We start from the raw sequence: 17,229 nt of genomic DNA on the forward strand, positions 1-17,229 counted from the left end.
AGGAAAGTAATGACCCTTTAAAACTTTCAAGCTTTGCATGGCTTAGTGACTCTAGCTAGAGCTTGTACCTTTATATTTTAGCCCTTAATAGATTTTTTTTCTATCAATCTCTCTGTTAAAAATGGATAAAGAATATAAATCCCAGTGTTTCACAGCACAAGATAAAAATATGACCTAGAATCTCAGACATTTTGGTACCTAAATACTATTGCATTCAAATAGGTGCTTTAAATATCTCTGAAAGGCTGAGTTTAGCTGTCTGAGATTAAAACAACCTTTTTACATATGCTTTTTATAGGGTAGGTTTTTGTCAGCTTCCTCCTTTTGCAGCCCATTATCTCAGGGAGGGTTCCAGTGATAATAACAATGTTTCTCAATTCCTGGGCATACTTTCTTCACCCATGTGTTTTAATTGGATAATGTAGCTAACAAATATTTTAATACTTTGAATCTGCAATTACTGAAAATAGTAATAGTGAGAAACTCTAATGAATCTTTTTTATGGATAGAACTCTGGTGATCTATTCTTGCTAAGCATTGTACAAAATCTTGATTTACTTGTTAATTTGCAAAAGCATGTTTGAAGTGTCTTTAACTGTTGGGCGTATCCCTACTCACATTCAAGCAAGTACAACTCTTCTATATGTTATAGAAAGTGTATACTGTGTTTCTAAACAACATTTACTTTGACTGTAAGACCTTATGTACGTTTGTAACCTTATATAAGTATATGTAGTAAATAGAAATGTAATTATGTAAATATTTTAGATCCTGTTGTGTTTTGTTTGGAGAAATTTTTATTTACAATAACATCAAGTGAATCTCTAAGAGAGCATTGCAGAGTTTGTATTACATATTAACTCTTATATTTCAATATACTTAGGTGACTCACAGTATTCCTGCCTGCATTGGTAGCATGACAATTAACAGCAAGCAACTGGACAATGAGAGCCCTGTCTCCATCTTTGCCGTGAATAAATGCTATGTAACAGTGCAGGACGGTACTTTCTTTGATGGGAGTGGCTTTGCTGCTCTTGGTAAGTGTCATTAAATGAAAGCAGTACCTTACTGAATTAATGTTAACTAAAACATACTGGTTTTAGGTCTTGCTGGAACTGTGTGCAATTAATTGACTCCTCACATGAAGAGTGCATACCTTGCATATGTATTTCTAACTGAGTCCCTTTACTCCATATGTCGAGAAGTGGCTATTTCTGCAAAGGGCTATCTTCCACAAATGAAAGAGCTAATGATTCTGGTACTGGGAAATAAATTAATTACCTCTTCCTTCAGCTCAGAATATCCATGTTCACAATGTTAAGGTGTGTTAAAGGGTATGGTGACAAAAGACATAGGAGACTTGTGAAATAATGTGAAGGATTACATTGATATGTGCTCTTTACTGTTTCCTACAAATGAGATAGAACGTATTAAATCTAAATTATTGAAAGAAAAAAACTTATTTGTGAATTTATCTTTTCCAGTATAAGATGTGAATTATGACTTTGGAAAACTTACTTTCCAGAGGTTCTGCAAGGTCATATCCCAGCAGAGTAATTAACAAGCTTTTTAGGCCTTTTAGTGACCATATATGTGTTCTACCTTGTACTGTGGGTTACGAGTCTTCATTTAGAAGCTTATAACTTCTTTTCAGTCAGAGAAGGTTACAAAATCCGGTCTGATGTGAACATCACACTGGAGTTTCGTACGACAGCAGCGCATGGCGTTCTCCTCGGGGTCAGCAGTGCTAAGGTTGATGCCATTGGACTGGAGATTGTAAATGGCAAGGTAGGCTGCCCTGTGCCGACATGCTCATTTCCCAAGGCTTGCTTGAAACTGTGAGGGATAGAACTGTTGAGTAGCACTAAATAGACACCAGTGAAATGTGGTGGAGGCAAAATATCTGAACTAAATCCCCACAGAACTAGTATGGGATAGACTTTCAGTCTCAAATTTCTCATCATCATCATATGATAAAATGTGAGATTAGCGGAAGCCACTGGAACTTTTTGCATTTTTAATTAGTGTAATTTATGTTAGCCTGCAGACACTGTTATCTCCTGTACTACATACCTTATATGTTAGACCAAACGTACACCTTTCTTAAAGCGTAATACTTTTTCTGCCATACAGCTACACTTGTCCTTGATAAACATATTATTGCATGTACAATACTGCACCTTGTTTTGTAATCTCTTCTTCAAAATTCATGAGCAATTAACTCACTCTCTACTTCTACTGGCCATTATGATCCATAAACCTTTTAACAATCAATACGTAGTTCTTCACTCATCTCCTGCATAAAAAATGTATACTTGATTGCTCTTAAGTATTTCCTTTTCTCAGATATTGCTCATTTTTTATTCAAAACTTCCTAGCTAGAGACAGTGCTAAATATCACTGTTTCCTGTGGGACATACTTTTTCAGATAATATTTACATATTAATCCTCACCACAGAGTTGGGGAAATGTCTAATGCATTGAAAAATAAATACATGAAATAAATCAATATATGTATTGCCAATGACAAGTGCTTTCAGGTCATTCTCTTTCTCTTCAGTTAGATACAATGGCTCGGCTTTCAAATCTGTATCTCAGCTTCTGTGAGAAAAAGACTTGATTTGTATTTGTAAGAAACACTGAAATCTCAAGTGAAGTATACCAAGCTAACCCAACGGACCATTGCATGGATAGATTGAAGTCTTTTAGATTTTAAAGATACTCAATAAGGACACACTCTATCCATCAAAGTATGGATACCTTTGCATAATTACCAAACACATATTAAAACTGAAATCTCAGCACCAGCATGATTATGCTTCTATTTAGGCAAATTGGTTTATATGTTCTTACTTTGTATCTTTATTGGCATCTGGCTGTTTATACAGGTTTTATTCCATGTCAACAATGGAGCTGGCAGAATAACAGCTACGTATGAACCAAGAGGCACAAATAGTTTGTGTGATGGAAAATGGCACAAGCTTCAAGCAAACAAAAGCAAACATCGCATTTCGCTGATAATTGATGGGAATTTGGTTCAAACTGATAATCCCTACATCCAATCAACATCTGCAGATACCAACAATCCTATTTATGTTGGAGGCTATCCTGGTAGGTACAATAATATTTCTCTTCCCTTCTCTCCCTCCCTCCTACTCTTGCATAAGAATGGCTGTTAACGCATAAGGTCTCTCTCTCTGATTCCTGAAGTTCATGACTGAGTTATGAATCATAGTTACCATTTGCCACATTGTTGCTGAGATCACAGCATGTTAATATTTGTGTATACTATCTTTGTGGCCTGCATTTAGCTGTTGAGCATGTTGTCAAGATCATCTGAACCCATATCACTTTCCTACACAAACCTGACCCTTAATTTCTGAGGACAATTTCCTCTACGTGGTTTGTCTTCACAGTCTCTTTCAGACTTCACAACATCTCTGCTTGTGTCTGTTTAGGTGTGGTTCTCTTGCAGTCCTATTAAGGCTTTCCTTCACATTCACCTAAGTAAGGTTTCTATACTGCTCTTCTCTGCTTTATTTTTGCTAATGTTTTATGTCGTGGCTGTGCAGGCAGAAGTCAAGCTGCTGCAGATGAACATATATTTCCCCTGTTCTGTGCAAATTCCCTTCTGAAGTGTCAATCATACTATGATGGTAATATAAAAAGATAGTAACACAAAAAAAATATAATTTATTACTTTTCAATTACGTTGTACAACTCATTAGTTGATAATTTGAGCCAAGATGATGTATTCATTAAAAGGATTGAATTTTGAACATCATGAGTTTGGCCTTTTTGCAAGCATACTTTTTAATGAACACAGTACTGAGAGTGAGTAGGCTTCATATGGTTTTAAATATCTTATGCTTTTAAACATAGCATAAAACATCCATATATGTTTGTCTCTGAAGCAGCTGTTACAGTTTATCAGTTCAGATATCTACATTTGTGTGAAAAGGGTGATGAGATCTGAAGGGCAAACTCAGCTTTTAAATATTTGGAAAGCTTTAGGGATAGTAGCTTGAAATGTTACAGAGTCTTCTGTTGGACAAGGTTTTGGTGCTTTATGAAAAACAAATTAATGGTGTAATTAACCAGATCTTGATTAATATTTGGTCTTCCTCAAATACCAAAGCAGACTTACCAGCATTTTGTGAACCCGTTTTTTTTTTTTTTTTAAACAGGGTAATGTGATACTAATTGTTCTTTCAGTGCTCCATCTGTAAAGACTAGGGTTCATAGAGAAGAGAGAAATTCTTCAGTTTACTTGCGTACTGCAGAAGTGGAATGAATTGTTTCACAGGTTGTATGGAAAAAAGAGCTGGACTCTACCGACCTCATGTTTTGGTTTGCCAATGGAGTCCGTGACTGTGTACACCTCAGCTGTTGCTTCGTACTCTGCCAGTTTCAATTTAACTCGGAAGAAACCTGTGTAGAGTGGCTTTTTCCTCTCTCTTTTCCCCTTTCTTATCTCCTGTTGTCCCCTGGGACAAATTATTTCTGCAAACTTTGCACAAATTATCCCAGTGCATGGCTTACGCTTGAAGGCAGCAGTGACTGTCCATGGTGGGATGTCCCAGATCATTCAAACATGAATGGAACTTGGTGTTCCTCAGGTGTTGGTTTTGTCTCTTGTTTGGGAGGGAGGCAAAGCAGCTGTATTATAACCTGGATCTTTGTATTGTTTCAGTTCACTGGAAGTAGATACTAAATATTTCACATTTGTTTTTCAGCTGATGTGAAGCAAAACTGCCTCACAAGCAGGAGCTCTTTCAATGGCTGTTTGAGGAACCTCGTGTTGACCAGGGGCCAACAGACAGAATTGTTTGACTTCAGCACAGCTTTTGACCTGCGTGGAGTCTTTCCTCATTCCTGCCCTGGGGCTGAGCATTGAACTGTAGCAAAGCCCATCTGGACTGAGAAAGGTTTTTTTGTTGATCTGTTATTTTTCATTCTCATTTTGTAATGATGAGAAAAATTAGTGAGAGCCTGCATCTCTTTGATTTTCTGGTTGTTTTCCAACTCAGGTCACTTTTTAATTTTTTTTTTTTAGTCAGAAGCTCTATGTCTGCATTTTAACTAAAAGGTTTTAAACAACAAATACCTCTACTACAATGTTAATGGCATTAATTGGGTATTTTTCTTTTGGGAATTTTTATTAATCAGTGTTTACAGTATATTTTCTTTTGATTACTTGACAGTATTTCATTTTATTGTGTGTTGGTCATTTTATAAATAGGTAATAATTTTGGACCACATAATAAAACTACAATAAAATGCATTATTTCATGTAGTTCAGTTGTCCATACCTTTAAGTTAGAAGAAAAAGAGCTAGAAGGCTAAGTGAAAAGTACAAGTAGGTAGAGTCCAGCAGAGGGAGCAGGAGGCTAAAGGCATCATTCCAAAGGTCTCAGATTCAGAGTTTAATTAATAGAATTATCTTATTTATACTTCATATGGTAGCTCCAATCCCTTAATATCCAGTGGTTCTGACCCCTGTTATAGCCATATTGTCTAGAATTATGTTCCTCTTTATGCTTTCATGTAATCAGCTGCACAACAAGCAGCAATTCCACAGCCCAGAGACGCATGTGAAATGTTAGGTGTTGGTGAAGAAACAATTTGTGTCTGGCTTGGGAACAACTATGTATTTTGGCAAAGAGAACTAATGCATCTTTCTTGGGAAAAGAGTATTTCTTACAGGACACATGGAAGAACCTTTGTTGCCCTGCGGTTCCTAATTCACAGGCCAGTCAGCAGTTCTTTCTTTGCCTTTTCCTACTGCACCTGCCTCTTTCTCTGAAATGAGGCTTCCAGTAGTTGTGCTTGAGCCAGATTTGGGGGACACACACCCATCTGACGCGGGTAAGACCCTCCATTCATCAATGGGATGGACCATTGAGCAGTGACAACCAATGGATGTCCTTACTTATCAGATCGAGTGCATGTCTTGTACTTGAAGATGCATCTAAAATCAACATAGTTCTTTACAAGTCACTTCTCTCTCCTTTTTTCTCTTTGAACTAGTGGTATTTTTGTTTGCTGCTTACAATTTTCTTTGGCTTTTGCTGTACATTTTTACAATTTGTTCTAAAGTCAGTTTTGCTCTACGTATTTCATACTAGTTTCAAAAATGGCTCAATGAAACCCCAAAGCAGTTTGTCATTGATTTCAATGATGCAGGATTCCAAGTAGTATCATTTTGGACCTTGCATCAAGGTAGTCCAAGAGAAGAGCTCCTGGAGCAAAGAATTGCTCCACTTGAGCAAGGATAGCAGACTATGGTCCTCTGTGTAGCTCGTTGTTCACCTGCTATAACAACAGAGTTGCTTTTAAGACAGATTCACCACTGCTTTTTGCAATTTGTCACCAGCTTCTATTTGAAAACCACATGTTTAGATTTTAAGAGCTTTCTTTGTTGGTATTGTTTTTATTTTTGACATGGATACAATAAAATGGACACAATACAATGGACACAATCTGCTGTACAAATACACTTACGTGTGGGCTTACTTGAACAAAACACATAACATAATGAGGATTGTAAGGGAAACGTACATACAAATATTTGGCTTTGATTAGTGGCATTGTATTATTTTCCAGAGAAGACACATATTAATGGAAAGCCATTGAAAAATAAAAACTGACACACAATACATTTGGCCTTGTTACCTATTAACCCCAAGATTTGATCTCATAAGGTTCACGTTACAAGCAGTAATTGAGGGAACATGATTTGGCTAAAATTTCATCCATATTCTGAAATATGTCTTTTAATATATATTTTTTGTTAATTTCCAAATCTTGTCCCTTAGAAGGAGAAACATTTTATCAATGTAAAAGACTAGTGGAGAGGTGAAACTAATAATAGAAAGTTATGGAGTATTAAACCTCTAAGCCAAAATATTTTTTCCTGGAAAATGCAGAGTGAGGTAGTTTATTATACATAGACACAGACACATTTGCACGCATGCACACATTCTAATGACATTAGCTGTGTAAACCAGTTAGAGCATTCCAGTCTGTTTCCAATACCTACTTCTTGCAATACACTCTCTCTCTCTGTTGATATGCAAAATGCTGTCTTTGTAGAACCACGGAGTACATATATTCTTGAGACATCTTTCGAGTTTGCTGGATAAGTTTCTCCCTGCTTGCTACCACTTTCTTATTAATAGCTTTCCACATATGTTGCCCTTTGTTGGGTGACAATCCTACCATAACTTGATTTTTACTTCAGCTGCTGTTAGAAGGAACAAAATTCCAGGTGCCTCCACTAGCATTTTGAAATATAAGGCCAAAAATTGAGACCTCATATTCAAAAATGTCATAGAGACTGTTCCATTTGTCTGCTGCATATTAAATCAAGTCAGTGTACCACAAAAACACAAAACAACTTAATGTGTAACAGTATTAACAGCAGTATACATGGGTCATTAGGTCCATCTGTATCAAAAAATAATTTTGCCATTCTGTTTCAGAGACAGTGGGTGTTTGGCCATGCTGTAGTAGTCTGGGCACTGTACATAGAATCTAGTTCATCTGCTAATGTGCATGTCTTATAAAGTTATAGGCAATTTTAGTATAAAACAAGTTTCCACAGGATAAATTTCATTACACTGGATTTTGCTTTCCTAAGTTGTAAAGTGGTAAAAGGTGAAAGTCTCCCAAAAACCCCTTGTATCCTGTATGGAATACAATGAGATCTATTTCAGAAATAATTTTTATGAAGTCCTTGCTTCAGGGTCCAGAACATGCTGAGCAAGTTAGCATGTGAGCATATGGATGCTCTGTGATTTTCCTTGCATGGCCATTGAGAACACAAAGTGAAGAGGGTGGGCAGGACAGAGGAGGTCAATGTATTTGTCTGAAAGTACTGTAGAAAGTTAGCTCATTTGCTATGACATTTCAAATTCTTTAGTTAATGTTTAGGCTTTCTGTATAGTCATAAAAACTCTTTCCTTGGCTATAAATACAATGATGCTTAACGTTTATGTGGTGCTCTTCGTTTTCAAAGCACTTTCCACGTAAAATCCTTTTGCCGAGTTTGTCCTTCCTAGAAGGATGTTTATAATTCCTGTTCTGCTTGGGGAATTGTTTGGCTGCATCTGAGAGCAGAATTTAACTCAATGAATTCTCATGTTACCTTTTTAAGGAAAGGACTAGTCCTGTTTTTACAGCTAAAAGAAAAGGGCAGCACAGTAGAAAGAGTTGTCCATTGCCACAGTGGGAACTAAATGGAATCAGGAACAAACCACTTGACAGAGCGTTTATGCTTAGTCCTACAAACAAACCACAGATCTACTATCATTCATATACTTAAAATAAATAATTGTCAAAATAAGCAGTGTATTTTATAATACAGCTGTCCTGGTCTTTTCCTGGCTGCAGCCGTGCATCCATTAGTTTTAAGGACGGGGGAAAAAAAAGCAAAGTTAAACAGTTCACTGCTTTAAAGAAAATAAAATGAGAATATTGCTAAATTTTATCATTTTTTATCTCAAGAAGGTAAGAAAGATGGGATCTGCCCTCTGTATATATTATTGTTGCTGGTAAAATTACTGATTGAATGCTGATTTTTTCCACTGAACACTAACAATTAACATTAACTCCTGCAGAACACAATTAACTTTGAACCACAAGTTGGGTTTCCAGAATGTGCAAATCTTCATTGCACAGCTTCAGCAGAGCATCACAAGTTACAGGCTTTCTCTGCAGCATAGCTAACTTTATATTTACCTGGAGGACTTGGTTCAGAACACTTTTGCATTGCTATCTGGTAAACAGAGCACCAGCTTCTGCCTCATCTGGGTGTCCAGATCAGGAACAAAACCCAGTGCTCAGACTGTGGGTGAATTCATTGTGCAGTACTATCATCAAAGATGGAGATATTGCAGGCATTAGTTCCCATTTTTTGCATAAGACAAAGATGAAAAAAATACTTGCGGTTTTCCAGCGACTTGTGATTTCCCTACTCAACGAACATGCTTTGGTTCTATAAAGTATATCCCAAGACCAGAGGATTAGGTGAAGAATGGTGCTTACCCTTGTGACTTGCTACAAACTAGACATACTGCCTTACATTTGCTCTGCTGTATTCCCAATGCAGTTGCAGCCCCCTGTTCTCTTGTGTGTTTTCAGACTGCATGCCGTATCTAAAAGCAGCTGCAATTTGCTATGTATTTGTAAAACCTCCAGCACAACTGAGCCTAGTTTGGCTACAGTTTTAAGGCCCTAATGTGTAAATGTTAAATTAGGAGTATTAAATCCCTCTGATAATTGGAAGCTTTTTCTTCTCTGTATGGTATTAGACAAGATCCAGACAAAGATCTCTCTTCTTAATGCAGCTGGATAATATAAACATTGCTTACATATTAAAACTAAATAAACAAAAGAAAGAGAATTAGGTTACAAATTAAGAAACTATAATGTTTAACAAAAAAGGTGATGGCTCTAAGTGGCACCATTAACACATATCTCATGTTATGGCATTACACAGACTTTAATCTAAGATCATCACGTAAAAGATACACCCTTTCTCACTTAGCCTTTGTTTCCTGAAGCTTGTGTGTATGAGAGCGGAAGGAAGAAGAAAATGGTTTGTGGTGCTACAATTGCACACGGTAATGTGATCTAGACAGTCAGTTTTGGAAGACTGGTAGTATTACATACAGTGGTACATACATAAACCGGTATAGCTCTCCATACAACAGTTCTTCCTCCTGCCTGCCTTCCTCCCACTGCATCAGGTACCCATGAGGAGTGATTGAGAGACATAGATATTGCGGTAATGCACACTGTACAGGTTTACTTTCAGCAGAAGGGCTTGATTTTGTCACACAGCTATGTCTTGGCACTGCTGCAGACTGAGCTTCTCTCTTCCACGCGTGACAGATACCTTCTCTTCTTGAATGTCTCTGTGACGCTTCTGTGTTATGCTGTGGTCGGTAGTGTTTCATGCATCCATGGATGCCACTGGATTCTTTCAAAAAATTCATGTTCTAACACCAGGTCAGGAAACAAGCAACTCCATATGCAACAGGTGTTTTCTGTGCCTCTGTACCTTGGTCTGTCTTCCTTAACTCCTGGTCTAACTGGCACAAGTATAACCCATACAAAAGCATAACTGATTTGATATTTTCAGATGGTCCAGAAGCTGGAGTGATAATGCTTTTATACCAAAAATAGTACGTGGTGAACACTGGTTGGACACTACAGTAGGAAGGAGTGATAGCCTGTAGTTACCATTTTGTTTCATCTCTGGCAAGAGCTGCTTAAAATGACAGGCATCACTGTTGTCCATTTGGTTTTTGTCCAGTACACCGCAGCTTTCTGCTTCAGCTTGCCTTTGGTTTTATCACCCATTCTGCCTGAGGATTTGCACGGTAAACATCTAACATGTATGCATCTGGATCCAAACAGTGCTGACCTGGAAGGGAAATGGACAGCCATAAATCATGGGATGTTTTGAGTACATCAGTAAATGTGACAGAGCTATGTTAAACTGTCCTTGAACATATCTCAGACTTGCATATAGTGAGCCTACTTTGGTGTGTCCGGCTGACATCTTGCCTGGATCCAGCCAGGGGCTTTGGTAAATTTGCCAATGATTTTACTCAGTGAGAGTCATGAATTCACTTTCACTTCCAGGTAGGATGCCCTGTGTTACACTGACTTATGGACAAGGCATTTAGTCAAATGCTAAACAAATATGATTTCTGTAGAAGTATTAACATCACTATTACTGTAAGTGACACAGGACGGTTTTTTATGTCTCTGGATTTACTGGGCTGGAATTACAACTCTGTGGCTTTGTTTCTACACTATTTTTAAATGCTGAAAAAGTAGCTCTGTAAACCATGTGTTCTCATCCAGCTAGGAGCTTGCAAAGAAATATAGGGACTATTTCAAGGTTTTTGACAGTTCCTGTTTTGCTGGTTAAAAAAGGAAAAAAAGAGTTCTCTGAAGTCTGTCTGTTTGAGGATTTCATTAGGTGGTGTCTGGGCATAGGCGGTGGTTAGGGAGCCCCTGCTGCCTTTGCCACAGAAAGAGGCATTTGGTGCCTCTTAATTGAGTAATAAGGCAATAAATTCTTAAGTTGATTTGTTGGACTGTATTGCATTTATAGTGAGTGATGAAGCCATTTAACTGGTGAGGTTACACTGCTGTGACACAAGAATTATGGTAAAATTTTTGGACAGGTACTTATAAGGTTACTGAGGTCCTAACGATTTTATTAAAGTGAAAGCAATAGAAATGAATTAATGCATATCAATGGAATAAGGTACCCTGAAAGATCTAGGACTATAAAAATAATTTGAAATTAAGATGAAAATTACATGTCCAGATTGGACATTGTAATTGGACAATCCAGATGGGATTGTTTCACAGGGCATTTAAGATCATCTTCTGTTTTAAGATTGGTTGGTCATCCTGTTTAGCCAGGCAAAACAAATCACTAATCAAATTTAGCTTTGTATGAGTATACCTTCAGTAATAAAGACTTTGAAGCAAGTCTTTGATATTTTGTAGTAACTTTATAGAAACTCTTCAGAGCTGAATCCAGAAGAATTAAGGAATAATCTAACCAGACTGTTGACAAAAGACTCCAACAGAGCACACAGAATTTTAGTAGGAATAGAGAAAGAAGAGAGTCAGGACTGTGCAATATCAAATTAAAATCTGGTTTTTGACCTTTAAGCTAGGAACTTGTGTGGCAAGCCACTGTTGTTATTACAAAAATGTCACATGTGAAACACGAAAGAAGACAAAATCCCTACTGCAAGGAATGTACAATCTAAATAAAGCACATGGATTAGTATGAATATAGTACACCTATACATGCAGGGGTGCTTTTTATTTGGAGGAGGTTAACACTTAACTACAGTGAGGAAGAAATAGGTCTTGCAAAAAGGCTTGACAGTGAGGTAGAATGTGCTCACAAGAGGAAGACTAAGGCTCTCTTAACCATGGAAAAATGCTCAATTATAAGAGTGAGAGAGGTAAGCACAATGTCAAGTGAATTTAGCATGACTGTAAGGAGTCCTGCTGAGATCCAGCTACTGAGATCAGGTCACTGTCTCCTGCAGGGTGCCCTCCTGGTCATGCTGGAGTCAGAAGGAATCATTACATTGATTTTTAACAGTTTTTGGGTCAGACACCTTTCCTGCAGATGGAGTGTAAGGTGGGGGAGACCCAGCTGTGTGAAAACAGCACTGCCCTGAGGTGTTTGAGGAGGCTACGGACATTTAGAATTGAATTTTCAAAAATGAGACCTACCTATATTTCCTCCAATTTCATGTAAACTTTGGATCTGGCTTCTCATGTTCTGTGATGAACCGCAGCTAGGATAGAAAAAAAACCCTTCAGTTTGTTATAACCACTGCCTTATCAACCACCATCTATATTAAGCTAAAAATTGATATTTTTGCCCCTGTGAACATACTCAGAGTTGTTCAAAAGCAAGGACTTCCAAAAGGAGCACTGCAGAATACTGAATCTGCTACAGAGGAAGATTATTGTGTCACAGTTAACTAAGCTTTGCATTATTTATTTAAAGAATAGAATTATGTGGTAACATGGTAAGACTTTGCAGAAAATACTTTCAGATACAATTTACTGTTTCCCATAACTGTAAATAATTATTACCTTACATAAATAAAAACATTAACATTTCATAGGGAGATGTAAGACAATCCCTCTGGATGCAAGAAATCTAGAAAAAGGTATGTTTTTAGCAGTGGCATGAGAGAGGGCAGATTGATTCTGTATAGGAGCCAATTATTAAGTAAAATATAAAGAATAAAATCAGTGGTTAAAATTTCTTTGACCAACTTAACCATAAATTAGCAATTTTAGATTAGAAAAAGAGTTCTTGTAACACAATGAGTCTTTGAAAAGGGAACAATCTATTCATTAATGGTTCTGACATTATTGTTCAGGAAAAACAAAATGTTCTGACTTACCCACCTGTTTTCACAGTGGAAACGAGCCAGGATGTCTTTGGCTTTTGTTTGGCTGTTGAGTTGAATTGCCATAGAGACTTTTGAATGCAGTGGAGCATAAACTCTTATCACCCCCTCGGGTATGTCAGACTGCAGGTATGGGGGAAAAGTGACAGCTCCCTAAAATCAATATTCAGTAGAGTAAGGCTAAGGCAAATATTACTCTAGCTCCATTCAGAAGCAGTTCTGCAACAATTTTGTGGTTGCTTGCAAAAACCACTGTCCTGGATTCACTTGATTATTCAAAAATATATTTACAGTCATACAAATATTTGTAGAGACAGTATAATGAGATACAACACAAATACACAAACTCCTTGGTAAGTATCTTGTAAATGCACTTGTGGTAATACGGAGTCAAGTTGTTATCTGAGATTTTTTGCATTATTTCTGCTAACATTGGTCAGTGAACCAACTGCCTATTTAAAAATACATAAAAATTATTAGGGATATCTGTTCTTCCTTTTAAAGATGAAATTCTTCTGAGGCATGAAGATCCAGTTCTCTTTTTCCACTTCCTATAGCTTCAACTAAATCGAAGCGTATGTACAGTAAAATATCAAAGTACCATATGGTTTCTGTTAATCTGAAATTTGACCTTGTGCAGGGTTCAAATGATCATCTATGAAGTTTATGCACTCTTCCATGATTAATGGTGGATAAATCAATTAGCAAGATTTGCATTCCAGTTCTAATCCAGTTAATACCATGCTGAGCAGAGCACAATAGTCTCTCCAGTCTCTGTCCCTGTGTAATTTAGAACATCTGAGACCCAGGGATTGTGTTAAGTGCTCTCAAAATTCAACTCAGTTATCCAAACAGAGTTTGTCTCCAGTTTACCCTTCATATTTCAACTACCTGCCATGGCTAGTCTTGTTTTTATTAGATGCAAAGCCAATTACTACGATCAATGAACTTGCCTTCCCGAATGTGCAATGACTGCAGTAATTGACTCTCCTCAGAAGCTCTCACTGTATTTGTTCCAGGGTGAACACAGTTTTGCAACACAGTAGTCTACGCTGCCATTTTAAACAAACATCTCTGCCTCCATCTGCAGCACAAATGTGTCCAGTCTCCAAACTCTTCACCAATTTCCATTCTTTTAAACCTCCATGGAAGAGTCTAAAGACTCTCTCCAGGTTATTAAAGGTAGTTGCTCCATGGAAATAAGACATATAAGCTTCTATAGGGACAATATATGTTGTGCACATGTACACAACATGCTTTGTTGCCCAGATTATATGTTATGCCTAATATGTAAGTTAATTTAAGGTGTCTATTGAAGTAGCATACCTCAAGTTCCTAAACTCTCCACTCCTAGGCACTGGAGCAAAGTTGGTGGCTTTAAGACCTCCAAAGGAAGACTTTTGTATCAGACTTTCCTAAGTCTGAACTACACCTGGAGCTCTGAAAATCCTCAGAAGTATTCACCTCTCTCCTCTGACTGTGTGGGGAACAACACAAACTACTTCATTAGGTGCTTAAAATTTAGACTCAGTTTTGGTGTCTATGTTAGGCAAACTAGATTTTCTCCTGCTTAGGAAGTTAGTGCAAAGCTGTAGAACTAAAGCTTGCAAGGACAATGTCAAGTGTCCTGGACCAGAGAATAGGTAAGTACAATAAATCCTTGTATGAACCGTCCTACTACTCAGCTACAGATCCGTGCATTTGCTGACTATATACAGATCATTGCTATCAAGGACAGTCCATATATAACCATTCTCTTATAGAACAGTTACAAAACCAGCATGTGTTTGTAACAGCTTATAGCTTGGGCTGCTAGAAATCATTCTGCTTTCCTCACCTTTTCTCACTCAACCCCCAATGCTTTGTCTTATCAGGATGTTGGATTAGGAAGCACATCTTTCAAGATACCTCCCAAATTAACTTATTTTGTATGGCAAAATTTCCTCCCTGCCCCTTTTTCTCTTTTATGAGAAAAGAAAGGAGAGAGGCTGGTTAAAGCTGCCCTTGAAAATGCTATGTTTTTATCAGACCTCTGGTCTTTCAGGTCTCTCCCGTTCCATGGTCTTTCTCCTCAGAAGTTTTCTCACTCCTCTGTCAAACATCAGCTGCCTCTTGCTGTTGTTCATTGCTGCCTCATTCATTTTTCTCACTTGGGAAATCAGGAAGGATGGGACCTAAAAGAGAGGAAACCAGAGCTGAGAATATACAATAATCTTTTTTCCCCATAAAATTGGTGCTGGGGCTTTAGAAAGGCACCAAATTTTAGGCAGCAGAAGCTCTATTTATTCCCAGAAGATACATGCAATTAGTAGGTCCCTCTGACAACCCATAGTTTTTCCTTTGGTGAAACTGTAGATTATCTTTCACACCATTTGAAACTTTTTAGTGATGTTTGCAGTTATAAGAACTTTACTAGGAGATAGTCTTTGTAATCCCCATTACACCTTCCCTCTGTTACAAGGAAACGAGCTGAAACCATTGGCATCTTCATGCCAACCTTTGGAAGTCCAGCAAGTAATGCACACTTTTGGCCCATATTATTATGGGCTAGATTTGAAACAGTCATTTAATCTAATTCAAGCTTAAATATCTCACCTGGGCATCTAGATTAAATAATTCTCCTATGCATTCTCCTGTATAAACAATGGTGTGGGATAGGTATCTCAAGAGGGCAATTCATGCTGAAAGGGATGTCTCAGATGAGGTAAACCTCCATCCAGAGGTTATCTGTCACCCTGTCTCATTCCAGATATAGAAGACTCCAGCCAGCTTCCAAAGAATAGCTAACTCATTCTTCTAGGAAGGTCAATTTACTCCGATCTATAGAGCTGCTGCATATAGCCAAATACTTCTGTGTATTGGAGCCATGAAGAGGGAACCAGCATTACTCACTGTCCACAGGATGTCCTGGTACCGAATTAAAAGCCGCACAATGTGCGCCGTGGTGGCAGCTGCTTGCATTTCTTGTTGGTTTGCACGTTTCCCTTTGTAGATGAAGAGGTTTGGTGCAACAATCATAGAAACATTCCACAAATTCATTTTATTTTTCCTTTCATTAGCAACCACCTTCTTCAGGAACTGAAGAAAGGCCTGGAAGAACAACACTTGTTATGCTGAGTCTCACAAAAAAGTTTACTTCTTAAATGCAGCAATTTCAAATGCACAACATGTCTGTCTCAAAATCTGCTATATTTGCACTTGGAGGTGAAATTTAGGGTTTTTTGCATTGTAATTTGGATTACTCTAATATTTGTTGGCACAACCACCTGTGTCAATCAGAGGAATGGTTAATGTTATCAAAATACAGATTAATGAATTATCACTTAGTGCATCATCCCAAATCTATAAGTATAGTGCCTGCACTAAGGCTCTGAATCCTACAGTAGAAGAAAGAGATACAGGTGTTGCAATGGAGCAGTTAATTTCTTCATAGATTTCAAGGTGTCCATTTTGAGGTATCTGGCCAAGGCTTTTTGTATCGCAGTCACCAGGGTGATCAGCCTCTTTTCCAATGTGCAACAGTCCCACGTGTGATATAATCTGAGGAATTTCTGCCAGCAATCCCCATACTTTTATTCTGGGATAATGAAAGCAAGAAGAGCTCAGTGGTTGTTCATTGACGTCACTTCTGCACATGCATGGCGCCATCAAAGGAAACTCATTTCCCTGTTGGGCAGTTTATTCTGAATTTTGCTTCAGTGACTGAACAAGATGGATTGCAGCTGTGGTTAGAGTTGGGGTCTGCCAATGAGTCATTTTGGAACACCATGCCATTAAAACCACCGTCTTTGTACCCCAACACTGCAGTTAGAACATTTTTACAAACCCAGGAATTACAAAACAGAAACTGTGTTGGAGAAATTTCTAAAATCTCATTATAGATAGCAAGTAGAGAAGCATTCAGTTTTGTCATCACTTCTATTTTTGTATAAAAGCCTAGTAATAATTAAAGACTACTCCTCTAGCATGTGTTTTACATATAGAGCTCTATATTGATACGGACTTTGGTAGAAGAAATAACTCCTGTTCTTCACAGAGCACTAGTAGACCTCCAAATGCTTTAAAGAGGGTTGTTATTCTTGTCCCTTGTTATTGTATAAATAAATACAGGTAAAGAAGGCACCTGGACTCATAAAGCTATATCTAAACTGACCAGTGGGAGACTTTCAGAGGTGGGGGACCTGACAGAATGTCTGGGGCATGAGCAAGCAGTACATGGGTGTGGGCATGGGTTCGTGAGGCAACCCAGATGAGG

At 37.8% G+C, this 17,229-nt stretch overlaps 2 protein-coding genes across 2 annotated transcripts in view; one reads left to right on the forward strand and one right to left on the reverse strand.

Moving 5' to 3' along the window:
• The window catches only part of LOC104464325 (laminin subunit alpha-1-like), a gene marked incomplete at its 5' end in the record, with an annotated part of 72,126 nt that extends 67,162 nt beyond the window's left edge, over positions 1 to 4,964 (forward strand). The window contains 4 exon segments of the mRNA XM_010076996.1: positions 884 to 1,037; positions 1,655 to 1,788; positions 2,889 to 3,111; positions 4,737 to 4,964. Of these exon segments, the coding sequence (XP_010075298.1) occupies positions 884 to 1,037; positions 1,655 to 1,788; positions 2,889 to 3,111; positions 4,737 to 4,897 (672 nt within the window).
• A 5,376-nt stretch (positions 4,965 to 10,340) lies between these two features.
• Positions 10,341 to 17,229, reverse strand: part of ARHGAP28 (Rho GTPase activating protein 28) — a 70,523-nt gene continuing 63,634 nt past the window's right edge. Inside the window, exons 11-15 of the mRNA XM_010076995.1 lie at positions 15,867 to 16,064; positions 15,005 to 15,148; positions 12,973 to 13,127; positions 12,283 to 12,347; positions 10,341 to 10,432 (exon numbers count right to left, since the gene is read on the reverse strand). Coding sequence (XP_010075297.1) covers positions 10,341 to 10,432; positions 12,283 to 12,347; positions 12,973 to 13,127; positions 15,005 to 15,148; positions 15,867 to 16,064 — 654 coding nt within the window. The remainder of the gene's footprint in view (positions 10,433 to 12,282; positions 12,348 to 12,972; positions 13,128 to 15,004; positions 15,149 to 15,866; positions 16,065 to 17,229) is intronic.

This window comes from Pterocles gutturalis, unplaced genomic scaffold (genome assembly GCF_000699245.1).
Source record: "Pterocles gutturalis isolate BGI_N339 unplaced genomic scaffold, ASM69924v1 scaffold14073, whole genome shotgun sequence".
NCBI lineage: Eukaryota > Metazoa > Chordata > Aves > Pterocliformes > Pteroclidae > Pterocles > Pterocles gutturalis.